General features: G+C 38.8%; 1 protein-coding gene across 3 annotated transcripts in view; it reads left to right on the top strand.

The window, feature by feature from the left end:
- ctnna2 (catenin (cadherin-associated protein), alpha 2) overlaps positions 1-15,968 on the top strand; it is a 305,218-nt gene that overhangs the window by 254,629 nt on the left and 34,621 nt on the right. For all 3 annotated transcript variants that reach the window (XM_044189180.1, XM_044189183.1, XM_044189181.1), the window contains exons 10-11: positions 13,013-13,105; positions 15,062-15,218. In XM_044189180.1, coding sequence (XP_044045115.1) covers positions 13,013-13,105; positions 15,062-15,218 — 250 coding nt within the window. The remainder of the gene's footprint in view (positions 1-13,012; positions 13,106-15,061; positions 15,219-15,968) is intronic.

The raw sequence follows: 15,968 nt of genomic DNA, 5'->3' as shown, positions 1-15,968 counted from the left end.
TTACTCCCAGCTCTGATGAGTAATTCAGCACAAGTAACACATCTGAGTTTAAAAATGTTAGTTGTTACTTACTGTGTTAAACTTAGGCATATTTCTCCAAGCAACAATTTTAAACATACTCTACTACTTACCCTCAACTTGGCAAACAAGAGCATGTGTTTTCCCAATCCATTCACTGAACCAGTGAAATGATATGATTTTCTGCCGATGGCTTAGCACTTCCAAGTGATAAAATGCCAGGCCACTGTATTGCTTATAAATCTAGTGACTGCATTTTACATGTGGTTAACAATGTAGCAGTAATTTGTGGTGGGGATGAGGGTGTAGTGTTAGGGTCAAGAATTGTCAGTCAGTGTGTCAAAGGTTTAAGTTAAGTGCATGAATGAAGTGTCATCATGTTGTTGCTGCTGTGTCTGAAGTCACTACCTCATTTACTCATTCATACTTCCTTTATAATAGACACTCAGTAGTTGACTTTATAGTAAGCAGTAAATTGAGATTTCGGACATTAATGAATCATTACATTACACTGATTTGGCAGACGCTTTTGTCCAAAGTGACTTACACTAAGTGTATCCGTCTTAAACAAATAACTAAAAGCTAACTAAAAAACTTTATGTATCTACAATGGTAATTTCACATCTATAAAATGCAACACATTGCACTGCAGGATTGTTAGCAGAAAGTTGTGTACATGCCATGGACACTATTATTTTTGGTCCATTTTTGGAATCTTTGAGGGGCACTATATAGAGCATCGATTTCACACACAGAATGTGGACACTCAAATAAAATGGTGGTCAGTAAGTATACTGTACTACATAGTACATACCATTCAGGGTCTGCATCATTCAGTCTGGTTTGTGTTGCTGGATAGTGTGTTATTCCCTGTTTTACAGTAAAGAAAGAAAAAATGCAAAAGAAAAAATTTTTCTACATTTTCTTGGAATGGTGTTTGTCAGAAGCTACTTTAGTTCCCCCCTTAGACAACATAACAAGACAGAAAAAAACATACAACACTGTTAGGTCTTCTAAAGAAACAGAATAGTGTATGGGGTATTGCAGACTTCTTAATGAATGTTGTGTCTATGGGACTGTTAGACAGAAAACTCTAAATAGAACGGTGGTGTTGAAATGGACGCAATTAAAGCTCATTCACCAATAATGCTATTGGTGTGTTCTTGTTTTGCCACAAAGGAAATGAGAAAGCGCAAACAAATTGATGGAAATTAATTATTCATTGTGTCAAGAGTAAACACTGTCTCTTCCCTCAAAGTCTAACTGGTTAGGGTAGAGTTCAAATTGTAACTTTTAATATTTAGTTAGTTCCTCATTTAATCTATCTATCTCTGTCTGTCTCTGTCTGTCCATCTGTCTCCAATGGGACGTTGAAGATGTAGCTTGAATGGGTTTGACCACTGATTTGAGAATTTAACCTTTAAATACACAGTATTTTATTCACCTCTTTTTAGGGTGTCAGTGTATTGACTGACCAGTAGTGTTGAGAGAAATGAACCATGTCAGGATGGGTCATCTGAGCTCGATCTGAGCAGTGAGAGAAAACCACATGTTTCTTACTGCCAGACAGTCAAGAAGTAAGCTCAACTCTTAACAATTGTTCAGATAGGACAAAGATACCAAAGCTGTTACTGTCACCTTTACATGAACAGTTTTTATTGGTTAATAACAGGTCATTGTAGAGCCCTTTCAGACTACATGATCGGGATCTGTACATATAAACCTAACTTGGTGTCAGTCTAGGTTCATTTGTGAAGCCAAAACAGATTTTAAGACAAATATCCAATTACCCAGTGCAGCAACAACACCCCTGGGATGGCAGCTGTGAATATGCCCTGATGGTGACTCCTGCAACCTGCCGTCTGTTATATTGTGGAAATAACCTTAAATGCTACAGGCTGGACCGCAGCTGGTCATAAGACAACATTAAGGCAACCATTTCCTAAAAGTGGTTGATGACAGCAACATGTTTTAATGAGTTCTTTATGCGAAAGAGCATTTTCAAGGTGAAAAGTGAAGAGTGTGAGCATTTTTTACTGTGGACACCACTCCCCAAGGAGCAATAGGTGTAGCGGTGTTCAGTTCCCAAAGCTTAATTACACCAATCCTAAATTAATTGGACTCACAATTTATAGTTTATCATTGCTACGTAAGAAAAGCACCTATAACACATTTGGTTCCAGGGTTCACATTAATTGGTAACCCAGGGCAAAAGTTATGTCTGCTCCTTAATGAAGTAATTAGCTAAAGCCATTGCATCAGAGGCTTGTGCTGATTGCAGATTTGATTTTGTCTGGTCACTGGGTCCTTACACTTGCTGCGATTCATTTATTATTTCAGTGAATGTCCTCTGCCAAAAATTGTGCCAAGACATTACTATTATAACTTGAAACACGCTAACACCCTTTTGTAAAACTGGCATCAATCAAAGATGGATGTACAATGCCACTAACACTCCCAGTATAAAACGTTTGTCTTCATAAAGGCAGTAAAGTGGAAAATGAAATGTTTACAATGATTTTTTTCATCCTAATGTGACCAGAATTCTGCAGTATGAAGTGACAGGAGAGGAAATTATCTGAAGACAAAGTGGCTCATAGAAAAAGTTTCTAGATCTCCTTTTTATCACTTTTTCTTATATGCTCTCTGTTTCATCACTGTTTTATCACCTCACATCTTTATCACTGTGCAGAAAAGTAGCTACACTAAATACACATTGTACTGCAGTGTACTGTATATCACTACAGAAATTATACTTGTAAAACTGCTCAAATATCAGCAAGAGCTTAGGTGCACACTGCATTATACATGACGTGTTATTTATTAACACTAGGAATAAAATTCCAAGATGGAGGAGGACTAGTGGCCATCATGATGGATTATTTTAATTGTGCTGTTAATTCCACTCGCAGCCAGTGCCATGATGGCCTTTCATTTCTTCACACTTTCCTGTTCTCACCTGAGAGAAAATCACACAAGCCTAAATGTAAAAGCACAGGAAGCAATGTGACATTTCCTTTCTTTTGTAAGCAGATGGAAGTGGAAGGGTGTAAAGTGTTTTTCTGGCCCCTAAGCTGTGATTTTTACATTTCTCCACCATGCTTCACATGTGTATGTCATAGAATGAGTAATTATCGATTCATATAAATCATCAATGTCACCAACTGCTATCCTCACTGCTCATTTTTTAAATTTCATATCTCTTCGCCCATCCCCCAATTTAAAGGTTGAGGCATTAAGGGCCGACAGTCGCTGACCTTTCCCACTGCGTGCATCTATTATCCAACAGGGCTAATCATGCTTTTCTTGTGCCTTAGACAGATGTGAGAAGGCAGAGGGATTTGATGTGGAGAAATGTCAAGGTCTTGCCTTATTCACATTTTGTCTGAGATTGGACTATGGTGTTATAGATCCTTTGGATCAACTGAGAATCTTGTCCTGTATGAAACAGGGTGCTAATTTTCCAATCTATGAAAGGCCAAATGGAACAAAGGTAATATAGATCACATCACGAACATGCTCATTAACTAAAGTTTTAGCTATAGAAGCATCACACCTTGCATGATTGTTGAACAAATCTTGCCTTATAACCTGTTCAGAATAATACATTTTCTATACTTACCAACCAGTATAGAAAGGCAGCCCAAATATATCCCAATATATGTTTCACTTAATGGCATTTTGCACTGACACATAACACTAACTAACTTGACAAGCAGTTTTGATACTGCAGGTACTGTATCTCACATCGTGCTGCTGATGAAAATGGGCCTGATTTTGGCTGTGTCATTTTGGTTTCACTGGCCATTGAACTGTAAGTTGGGGAGAGAGCAGCAGAGTCTAGGCACTTTGTCATGGATGCCACACAGTGTAAATTGATGCCATTTGACAGAAACTATCGAGCACTCCAATCTTGCTCTGCATTGGTAGTTAGACGTCTGCGGGTCTGCCAACAATATTCAATGTGAGTCCATATTATATCGGCATTTCCTGATAATTTTGACTAAAAGTAGTGCCGCATCTGTTACACACCTGATTTAGACAGCAACCGATGTCGTGCCACCAATAAGTAAACCATTTTTTACAGTACAGTGGGTTAAACATTTCAATTCCCCTGAAACAGTTTTTAAATAGCTTCTGTTGCAGAGGGACTGTGGAATGTACAGATAGATTAAAAGAAACAACCCAGAGGTCCATTTTCATAATTATGTTTTGGTGCCAAGCCCGACTGCTTGGCTAGCACTAAAAAAGGGAGGGCGGGAAGGAGAGAGAGAAAGCAAAGAGAAATCAATACTTCAGTTGAAACAGCCCTAGCTGCTTTTTGCTTTTGTTTTTTTGGGGGGGAAAGAGGAATGGAGAGGAACTGTGAGAGAGACAGTCTGGCCCCTGTGGCTACAGTACCAGCATGAGCAAAAGGCAAAAGATGTTGTAAGATGAACAAACTACTGTACTACCTACCTGGGAGACACAACTTTTTGACTGTATAGGTGGTACCAACACCCCGTGTGCGATTGAGTGCTCGCAGCAAAATGAAGAGAAATAAGTCTAGCCAGCCTTTGCTCCTCAAGATTGGAGCACAGCAAAGCAGCAAGACACCAAGGCCAATAGGAAGTGGGAATAGCTGCTCTCTGCCTGAAGGAAAGTGAGTCAGCCATTTCTTCCCCTCTCCCTTCTTTCTTTAATGCCCTGTCATTTACAGCAGTGTGAACAAGATAATCCAATATCCGGGACTCTAAATTGATGCTGTAAGACGCTTATCTAGAGCATGTGCAGACATACACACACATACACAGACACACATACAGTATATATCGTTGTCCCAAGTCAGTTCTGTCCAGCTAACTTTATGATTTGTTTATATTGCTTTCAATTACCTCTCTGTGTCCCTTGTTGAGCTCAATAAAATTTTATATTGTGGATATTATTCTCTAGGTGCCCGCCCTCTCTTCCTATGGCCTTCTTCATTTAGGCATTCAAATTCCAATGTAAATAAATCACATTTTGAAGCCTCTGTGTATGTGGTCACTGAAAGAAGCCCCAGGTCCTTGACATTTAGCACTATAAAGGGGTGAACAAGCAAAGTACTGACTGCTGCAAACAGATTGCTAGCATCTTCTTTTGTATTACATCAGGTGCCTCCACTCTCCTTTTCGGTGTTGCGTGTATGTACGTCTACGGCCCTGTGCATGTATCTGTACTTGTCTGGACTGTGTTGTCATCCACCCCTGCTGTTGTCTCATGTACGATTATAACCTCTTCATGCTAGCAGTGCTGGTTCACCTCCCCAGCAGCCTGCAGCAAATTATCATATTTATCGAGAAGCCAGCCATGGTATTAGCAGGAATACTCAATCCTCAGCTGCAGCTCCAGACAAACGACCACTGTAAATCACACTCTGTCAGCCTTTCATGCAAGCTCAGTCATGGTTGTCAAGGAGACCATGATGTGACTGTGAAGGCTATTCTGTTTTCTGTGAGGTTCGATCACAGCTTTAATTCAAAATCATATAGACTCAAATGAAACGAAACGAAAAGAAAAGAAAATTGTTGCACTAGAATTTTCTTTTCTTTTTTCTTCATAACTTAAAGTTCCCATCAACTACAAGTAGTGATGGGACATTTCATTCTAATGAATAGTTATCTTAAATATTAGAAATTACAGCTTCTGTTGTATTCCAAAAGCAGACAAACTACTGTAAAGCCCATGTTTCCTTTCAGTCAGTATCCAATCAGACTGGACTAGCCTGTAGTGCAAGATCTAAAATGCAGATAGAAGCAACAAAAAAATCACAGAACATAAAAAGGAAATTAAACAAGCTATTGAAAACCTCCATGTCTTCCTGGAGTTGCCTATTTTCCACTTACACATTGCATAAGTTCTAATGTTCATAACAACATTTTAAAGGTTTTTAAGGTTAGTTTATAAATTAAATCAGCTGCAATATGGCATGACACAAGAGGCTGTTTTATATATTTCTAGGTCACAGAAATGCCAGAAACAAGGCATCCATGAGTAGAGTTCCTAACATATTCTATAGCCATCTATAAAAGGTCTTCTAGGTTTGCATGTATGGCATTATCAAAGTCAGAGTGAGAAAACAGAAGACTGACAGATTGCTTATTTTGTGAGCTTTCAGGATTTTCAGGGTCTATCTTGGTGGAGTGGGGTTATATTGAGCACCAAAGTTTTGACATCCCAGCTGGGTTCAGTGCATTACAGTTTAGTTTTTTATTTAGTTTTGGATCTTAGATTTTAGTTCCAGTCTTAATTTTGGTTTGTTTTCAGGAGACATTAAGTGTTTTGTTTCAGTTGAAGTTATAGTGTTATTAGCATCATCAAAATCACTCCTACGGTATGATTAAAGAGAATTTCCAAATGTTACTTTTTCTTGCAAAAAATCTTTGGAGTACTTGATCTACACGCTTCAAATGCTGTAGATGGTATTGATCATGTAATGAAAGGACCAAAATACAAATGCAAGGTCTAACTTTGCACGTATGTCTAATTGAACACAAACAAGATGACAGAAACTAAACACAACAGCACCCTATTAAAAGTAGTGATGATGCTTAATCATTTGACACACTGAGGAGCAGCATTAAACATATTACAGGGTAATAAATGTGGGAGTAATTTTTCAGTCAAACAAAGTCATGACATATAACTATAATCAGTGCACTACAGAGTGGACTGTCTCCTCCTGACTTCCACCGTACCCCTTGTATACATCCTCGCCTCAGTCACACGCACCTGTACATGTTCCTATTGTCAAGTTTTGGTCAAAGGAGATGTGTACAATTGCTGGAGCTGACCTAGAAGCAGCTTTGTTAAGGATTCATTGACCGTATGGAATCGGGTCAGTGAACTTCTATGCGTTGCTATCAAGGGGGCCTTTGTGGATGCCTTTTTTTTAAACACCTTGGCCCCTTCCAGTTTAGCAGCACAGAATGAAAACCCATTAATAACACTGGATGTGATGTATGGTGGATCCTACATTCCCTGGCCACTTTATTAGGTACACCTATACAATCTAATGCAATCCTGTACAACAGCTCTGCCACATATTCTACCTTTACAAAGCTTTTAATTGCCAGTTTCTTTCAGAACTTTCCGAGAAGTATTAATTCAGCTATATGTTTATTATTGAGACGTAGTTAGTGGTAGTGTTCTACTGGACTGCTTATAATGTGTTTCTAATATTCCCCCCTCATGTTTGTAAATGGGGTGGGCAAAACACTAGAAACACCTCTCAATATAATGCAGTCCAGTTCAAAACCACTGCAAACTACGACCTCAATAATAAACATAAACTTAAGTTAAAACCTCTTTGGCAGTGTCAGTCAAAACTAAACATTATTATCTTTGTAAAGATTTATGGCCGAGCTGTTGTATTGGATCGCATTAGATTGTATAGGTGTACCTAATACAGTAAAGTGGCCACAGAGTGTATCTCTGTAGTAGATTTTCCGTATTCCTTCATATGACTGCATATGTGATTAATCAATATTGTCATCTTGCATTTATTGTATATCCTCCCATTCATGTTAAGTCAACAAAGAGACTAAAATGTTCCCAACCCCTAATGTGTTTTGTTCACCTACAGGAGCTGTCAGTCTAGTGGGTGAACACTATACTATTTTGGACTATAATAAAGCAGCTACTTTAAGCTCAAAGATATAGGCATTAGAAATAATGAGATACACACTTTGTTTCTGTGCTTGCATTTGTGGTAGAGGCTACGTCCGTGTGCATGGAGTTGATGAGCCAGGGGTCTGTGGGGAGACAGTCTGTGGAGGAGCGGAGGATTGTATCCCAGTCAGCCACATATTAGTGGACCTGTCACTTAGTAAACAGTGACTTAAACTCATTTCCATTCTGAGTTAGGAAGTGTAGAGAGAACTCCTAAGTCCATTAGAGTCACTCGCAATTTAGGTCCACTTTGTCTCTCAGGTACAGATGGGTGGGGGGACGGGAAAAAGGTAGCAGAGGGAGCAATTAAACAGAAATCTGTAATCAGACTGGCTCACAAAGCCATTCCCTAATTTCACATCATGTTGTATTCTCACCATACAAGAAAAGAAGAGACTGTTTGATTGCTCTCCGATATAATTTTCAATATTAAGTATGAAATATTGTACAAATGAAGTTTTATTAAAATGGCGTTCCCTGTCACTTCCTGTGAACACACACATAAATGTCACTCAAATAAGGACATCATTATTTGGTTTTATACAGGTTGTGATGTCACAATTATATATATACAACCATGAAGAACTGCCGTCATCCGAACATGATCCAAGTGTAGAACAGACCTTACAACCATTATCATGGCGAACATGCTCAGAAATCTGTTGCCATTGTTTTTATTATTTCACACTTTTCTTGTTTAATATGCTGCAAGGTCTGGCATGCCTTTTGATGTTGTTGCGAACCCAGTGGGCATTCTCTCTGAGGCAATACGCACTTCGCTATTTAATAGGGATTGATTTTCAAAGCTGTGGTTCATGGTCAGTCACAGAGGGTTGTCAACTCCTGCTGCTTCATATCCCCTATAGATTTGAACTTCACACAACTGTGACATGTGGCGTTACCAAATGTCATGCACCTTAACCTGTTTCTGTCACCTCTGGTCCACGTGTTGTATGTACAGGCGTCACGGCTGGGAGCTGACAGCTCATGACTTAAACAAATAGAAGTACTCCTGCAAGGGCTGGCCTGTAATTGTTTCACAGTCTGCATACTAGATTCCCCTGTTACGTGTTCTGCTCCATCTATGTTGACAGACTGATTTATTTACTCCGTGTGTGAGTGCACACACAGTTTTAGCTTCTATTTTAGCTTGTTTTTATTTTCTGTTCTCTTGGCTCTTTAATGACTGTTTTAATTGTATTTAAATGTCCATTTGTGGTATGTTTCTTTTGCACTTTGTCGCAATACGTTTGATGTTTTGTGTAAAGCACTTTGAATTGCCTTGCTGCTGAAATGTGCTATATAAATAAACTTGCCTTGCCTTGCCTTGCCTTGCATGTCGATGCTCATGTGTGTGCACGAGCGGTAGAGAGGTAGAAAAAGAGCTATGAGAGATTCTGGTGTTTTTTGTGCATTTGAAGAGATAAAACACAACCCTTTTGTCCATGTCAATAAAGCCCTCGCCAACACCATCCCTGCAACAAGTAAACATCCAGATGACTTTTAATAGAATAAAGGGCTTCCGTCTTATATCACACAGCTAAAAATGTCATCCTCACTGATTGCTTCTTCCACTGCCATTCTTCTACTTTTCAAGTCCACCACCTGCTTCTTCCCTGGGTAAAGCTGTTGTGCCCAGCACCTTGGCTGACACCGACTCTATTAGTCGTTCTTGAGAGTTAGTAACTGGAAGGAAGATTTGTGTGGTGTAGCTGCTGGAAATGGCTGTAGAAATGGCATGGTTTAAGGGGGGCACTGACCGTCCTGAGTGAAGCAAGGAGAGTCTTCTTCTGGCTCAGCTTTCCTGCTCTTTGGCACAGCCAGTCAAGTGTTCACTCCATCCAGAGTGATTAAAGATTTAAGAAAAAAGGGGGGGAGAAGTAATTTGTCAAAAGTTTTAGGCATTACATAAGGAATAATGCAGAGGTACAACAAAGAGGAGATTCATGAGATTACATGGAGATGCACTGATTATGTGCATTGGACGCAGACAGTGCTAAATAGCAATAAAGAGAAACTGTTAAGATGTTATTTAATTATTACCATCATCAGTAATTCCTGACGATAGATTTGGGGTTCTCAGTAACAATCCCCTGCCTAAAAAAGTGACACTATCAGATCTATTTTCAGTTACTCAGCTCCATTTAGGTGATTTAGATAGGATACATGAGAATGCCCATCTCTCCAACTGCAGTGGAAACCTTCATCAAATTAGAATTGAAGTGATTATCCGGGGCAGAGCAAAAGGACAAAATCGATAGTTCTTTGTTTGAGGCTAAAATGAAGAATGGGTATTCAGCAGGGATCTCTCTCTATTGCTCCCTTTCTCTCCCTCTCTCACACACACAGGGCCATGCACACACACAAACACTACTCTTTGAATTGCATATTCTGTTCCAACATCCTTGACGGTATCAGCATTAGGCTTGCGTGGTGTAGTCTCAAACCTTCTGTCTTGGTTTTCCCTCCTCTTTGGATAAAAACAAAACCTCAAAGGAGAGGCACTTCCTTAGATAATTGCAATTAGTAGTTTTAGCTGGATGTTGCAGCGTTGGCCCTGGCCCAGCTCTCTGTGCTGGGTTAGAGGGAGTGGGAGTGGGCATGTTGGGCATGTTTCCAGCCTCCAGAAAGCCCTCTGCCCTTTTGCCTGCAACAGGCCCACTGAAGCAGTCAGAGGGCCGCTGGGCCTGAACAGAACTAGAGAAAGAAAACAATGTAAGCGAATAAAGACAGAGAGAGGAGACTTGCTTTCTACTGGTCAGGTACCGCAGTTATACTGTAATTGGAAAATGGGCTAAATGGAAAAAGTGCTGCACCTTTGTCCTACTTCTTGAAAGCCTTTTACTTCATGGAGACACAGCAAATGATACATAAAGGCTTTGTTATTCATGGAAAAATTTCAGATTTCAGTTTCAGCCCAGAACTTACACCAAGTTGTATTAGAACAAAAATATCACACCTTGAACATTCTCAGTCCATTCACCATGTCATATTAATGTGTCCATTTAGGATTGATCAGACTAGGCAGGAGAGTTTTACTTTCTAATACACAATGGCAAGTGTTAAAAACCATAATAAGATGCCTCCACCAGCTGTAAACCATTAAAGTAAAAGGAAAATATAAGAGAATTTTAAACAATAATTGCTTAAATTGGCCCCCCTTTTCTTTACTGGGAGTATTTTGTAGAAGCTACTCAGCATTCATTTCAGATTTACTTTGCAAAAACAAGGAGAAAACTGAAAATATGTCATGGCATAATAAAGGTTCTGGGAAATTCTCTGTTTAGTTTACAGTAATGTAAAACAGTAAGTGAATGCAGGGAAGTTAAATTATGGAATTGCCCTTTAAATTATGCTTTGTATGTTTTTCAAATCTTCTGCAAGCAGCCACTCATGTTTATGTGGAACACAGACTCTCAATCACATTCCTTTCTTCTCTCACACACACACACACACTTTGAACACATACACACACTGCTTCACATAAAGGACTGCAATCCATCAATGCGCTCATTGCTGTCATGAGTAAAGAGACAGCGCTCTAAGCAAAAGTCTTCTAACACAAATTTGATTTACCTCAATTTTCCTCAAACAGTGACATGTGAGCTCTAGAAGTACTAATACAGACTGGCACCTTTTCCTGCCAACAGGCATGTGTCTGTTAAGTTCAGTTTCAAAGCCTGGACTTGTGCTGAAATCTGATTTACTTAAGGATGATATTGGATTATATAGAGTTTGAAGTTATGAAAATTAACTGTGAAATACAGTGATACTGTGGAGAAATATGAAGACTTCATGTGGGAATACAGCAGACTGTGTGTGTGTGTGTGTGTGTGTGTCTATGATGTACTGCATACAGATACCAAATCACAAAATCTTCAAATGCCATCAATCAAATATAATTACTTGGACTGTGGACAGATACATTTTCTAAGATATTAGTGCAGCTCTGTACTAAAATTTGCCTGTCATAGAGTTCAAAAATTGACTGGGATACGCTATGTGTCTCCAATAAAGGAGTCAGGTTGGTAACATGTTATCAAGAAAACGTATCTTGATAGAAAGACAGACATAAATCAAAGTAAGGGTTGTCTCATACATAAAAACCATCTGGCACTTTAATTATACAATAAAGCACCTCTTTGCACCACCAAGCTCCATAATGATTTAGGCATGCTAGTCATGCATCACAGGCATGCTGGAAATGTCAACCTAATGAGTAAGGCTTTCTGTATACATATTATGTGAACCTGGCCATTTTGGATCTGAATTAATCCAATTACCTCGCGGCAACTGAGCGCTTTATTCCAACATGTGCTATATTACTCTTCTATGTCTTGAACATTCTTGACAAGCATGCCCTCTGTAGTAATGTTACTGCAATCATTTAGAGCTCTGTGCCATCAGGCGTCTGTGAAAATTAGTCCCCACGCATTATCTGTTGGACTGAGACAACATCTATGTCATCCACCACTTATCTACAAACTGTCCAGCACACAAACACAATTGCCACCTGTGTTGTCCGATCTGATACTGGCTATCTCCTGCAGTTAAAAACAAGACCAGGAGTGTTGGAGCGTTTGAGAAAGAAGGGGGAAAAATTGAGCCAACTCCAGCCTTTATTGTTTCCCCCAACAATGATTTTCTAAGACAAATGTTTAAATTCCTTTTCCGGCACATATAGCAATACAAAACACATACCACGTACTGTATTTATTATACATTGGAGATGTATCTACTGTAGATACCTACTCCACACATTAAAGGATAGGTTGATAATATTTCATGTCTATCTTAAAACAACACTCACATGCCCATATGAGTTTTTGGTCGCTGTGAAAATTACACAAACCACGTGGATATCTACCAAAGTTACAGTCTTTTTAGTACAAAATTCCATCATTGTGTTTCCTCAGTGTTTAGTTGCTGAGCTTCAGAGAAGGGATAGTAACACAAAGAGGAAATTTTAAGCTAAAAAGACTTTAACTTTGGAAGATACCCACTTGATTTGTCCAACTCAGGCTGCTGGCCTCTCATTACCTTTGACTAAACTTTAGAATGCATTTTTGGACAGGATGTGAACTGTCGATTTTGTCGAAGAAGTGTGTCAATGTACATATGAGCATGTGAAAGTTGTTTTAAGACAGACTTTAAAAAAATGTGAACCTTGGAGAGGTGGAGAGAATGGAGAGTCTGCCAGTGTGGGAATGGGAAAACTTTTATGTGCTCATGACCTTCGGGTAAAAAGCATCTGGCTTCAGGTTGTAAGCATTGTGTCCTCTTTTTTTTTGCTTGCTTTATTCAGGTGGCCAACCTGGCTTGCTCCATCTCCAACAATGAAGAGGGTGTGAAGTTGGTTCGAATGGCTGCCACCCAAATTGACAGCCTATGTCCACAGGTGAGGACTTAAAAAAACACTTTCATCCCATAATAAAGAACTCTTTACACAAGCACTAGTCAAAATGTTTTGGTAATTATAAACTCTTCTAAATTCATTTCAAAGGGTTATCTTTAGAGAGTTTTTAGAAATTGGAATAGCTAGAAATGACAGAGAAAGAACCACAGTTGGCAGAATGGGAGGAAGAGCTATTACTAATGTGTAGGTGGACCTACTGTTTCTCAGGATGCAAGCAAAGGAAGAGGTTAAAATTGATCCATTGTTTCCTAGGTTAACGGTAGGTCTTATTCACATGGGACCCAGCATACTAATGGAGAAGAGAAATGGAGAAAGGTGGCTGAATTTGAGATTCAAGCCCCACTTTGCACACCTACTGAGACCTACTTACTTAAAAAACTTGGGGAGAAACCGTCTCCTGATACCACTTGGCAATGCTCAACACAGACAGATTAAAAAAACATAATAGACACAGACTTTGTGACTGGGAAGAAGGAACAAAGGGGGGACAGAACAAAGAGAAATATTTCCATCTGTTCTGGGTAGAGTTAACCGCGGCTCCTTATCTTCACACACGCAAACACACACACTCACACACACACAGACAAACACACAACCTCAGCAAATACCATGTCCAGATCATAGTGTCTCTTTTGCTACATCAAGTTAATTTAACTAAACTATATCTAAAAAGCAAGACGTGATAAAGACAGGGAAGGGAAAAAAGAATGCTACTTCTGGTTAAAGTACACATGCCAGCTCTCGTAGTGATATGATTAATACTGTGTGTTCTTAAGTACAAGTCTGTCGATGTGAAGAGTCTCAGCAGGATGTTGCTGATCAAAAATAAAAAAGAGTATAGGGACATAATTTGGCTTTTTTATTTTCATCATTTTAAAATCCAAGTGTTGAGCTTTTGGCTTGAAGCCAAATGTTCTATCGTGCATAGATCAGACTCTTGAAGTCTAGATAGTTGGGCATTTTTGGAAAAGATAACCATGCTCTCTTCCAGCTGCAAAACGGTACATCTTTTTAATACATCCATGGCTTCGGGACAGCACACATTTGTGTTATTTTTTAACACAACATATGCTACTGACAATGTGTTTAAAGGATAAGTTTGGTAATATTCAATATTTGTCTTATTGTAAACAAATACCATGAAAAGACCAAAACCAGCAATTCAATCCTACAAACAAGTATTCTCTGTGCAGCCAAAGCCTGATATAACTTATTTCTCTGTGCCATAGACCTCTCTTAAGTGAGCCACACCATTGTACTGGGTGAAATATTTCTGCATTAAGATAAACATGGACAGTTTAGTTTGAGTCATTTCCACATATGCCACTTGTTGTCATAAATACTCACTGGAGCACCAACATGACAGCTAAAAATATTCCCCAACATATGCACTTTTTACTCCTATTTGAGTTTTCTTCTTTTTTTAAATGAAACAATTTATTTGTGATCTGTTTTAAAGATTTACAATTTCAGTAGGAAAGAAATGGGCTTGGGGCTGAGAACCACAGACAGGGTAGGGAAGTCAGAGACTATTGAGAGATGGACTAATGCATGATTATCATGGGTTTTGGTCTTTTCATGGGATTTGTTGACAATAAGAAAACTATAGAATAATGCCAGCCTTATCCTTTAACATAATACAACACATCTTCATACCTAAACAACAGAATAGGTCATTTGCTAATGACTCCCAAAATGACATACATGACCATTGGAGAGTACCAGCAACAGGCGTACCGTACCTTCTTCATCATGCTAACAATAATCAACACTATAATTATTACGTATACTAGAGGTCGCCATCTAACAATAAACGTTAACATGGGTCATAATAAGCTGCTTGCACAGACAACCTATACGGCCGTATCTTTGGAGAGGACAGTCTGTATGTGTTGTTATTTACCTTGTGTAACAATGTTGGCCCTTTTTCCATTCCAGGTAATCAACGCTGCCCTCACTCTGGCTGCCCGCCCCCAAAGCAAGGTGGCCCAGGACAACATGGATGTTTTTAAGGATCAGTGGGAGAAGCAGGTGCGCATTCTGACTGAGGCTGTGGATGACATAACCTCCGTTGATGACTTCCTTTCTGTGTCAGGTATGAGACAATACAGCACAAGTTCTTCACTGATCCACATCCTCACTCACAGTCAAAGTTTTATTTAAGTTTAAGTTGTGGTGGCTCGATGTGAAAACAAAATCACAATTTGCATAATAACAAATAAGAAACCACGAAATTAAAAAAAATGAAACAGTAGTGCAAATCAAAGAAAACACAAAGTCAGAAAGCAAATAAAATCTGAAAACAAATGGCTTGCTTGAATTTGTTTTGCTTGAATTGTGGTTTGTTCCATTTTATCAGTTTGCATTTTGTGTTGTATGTTTTATATATTTGGACCATCATCTCCCTCATTCATTTGTCATTTTCTTAGGAAAATGTTCTTAATTTTATGTAAAATGAAGGGGTGTCTCATCTCACTACTTAACATTCATTAAGTTCATGAGAGGTGCACTTTTGGTGCATTGTTAAATTTATTGGCATGTTTTCTAGAAGATAAAGATGGTTAGATAAATAGAATTGGAATTGTTCAGAATTATATATTATATAAAGAACAACTCATTCACATTCAGGGAGAAAAATGGATCATTAGATTCAATTATCTTTGCATTAACAATGTACAATATTAATCATTATCACACAATAATAAAAACATGACATGATTTCCATTTACATGGAAAATGTATTCTTTCATGAAGAATCCAAACGTTATACAAACATTATTTCTGCCAACAAGAGAAAGACTTGGGTCCCTCCAATTCCATTCACTGTCATTCTTTTTCGCCTCTC

The sequence above is a fragment of the Siniperca chuatsi genome, linkage group LG3 (genome assembly GCF_020085105.1).
Source record: "Siniperca chuatsi isolate FFG_IHB_CAS linkage group LG3, ASM2008510v1, whole genome shotgun sequence".
Taxonomy (NCBI): domain Eukaryota; kingdom Metazoa; phylum Chordata; class Actinopteri; order Centrarchiformes; family Sinipercidae; genus Siniperca; species Siniperca chuatsi.
The sequence above is the reverse complement of the archived record's forward strand: the minus strand, read 5'-3'. Positions and strand labels throughout refer to the sequence as shown.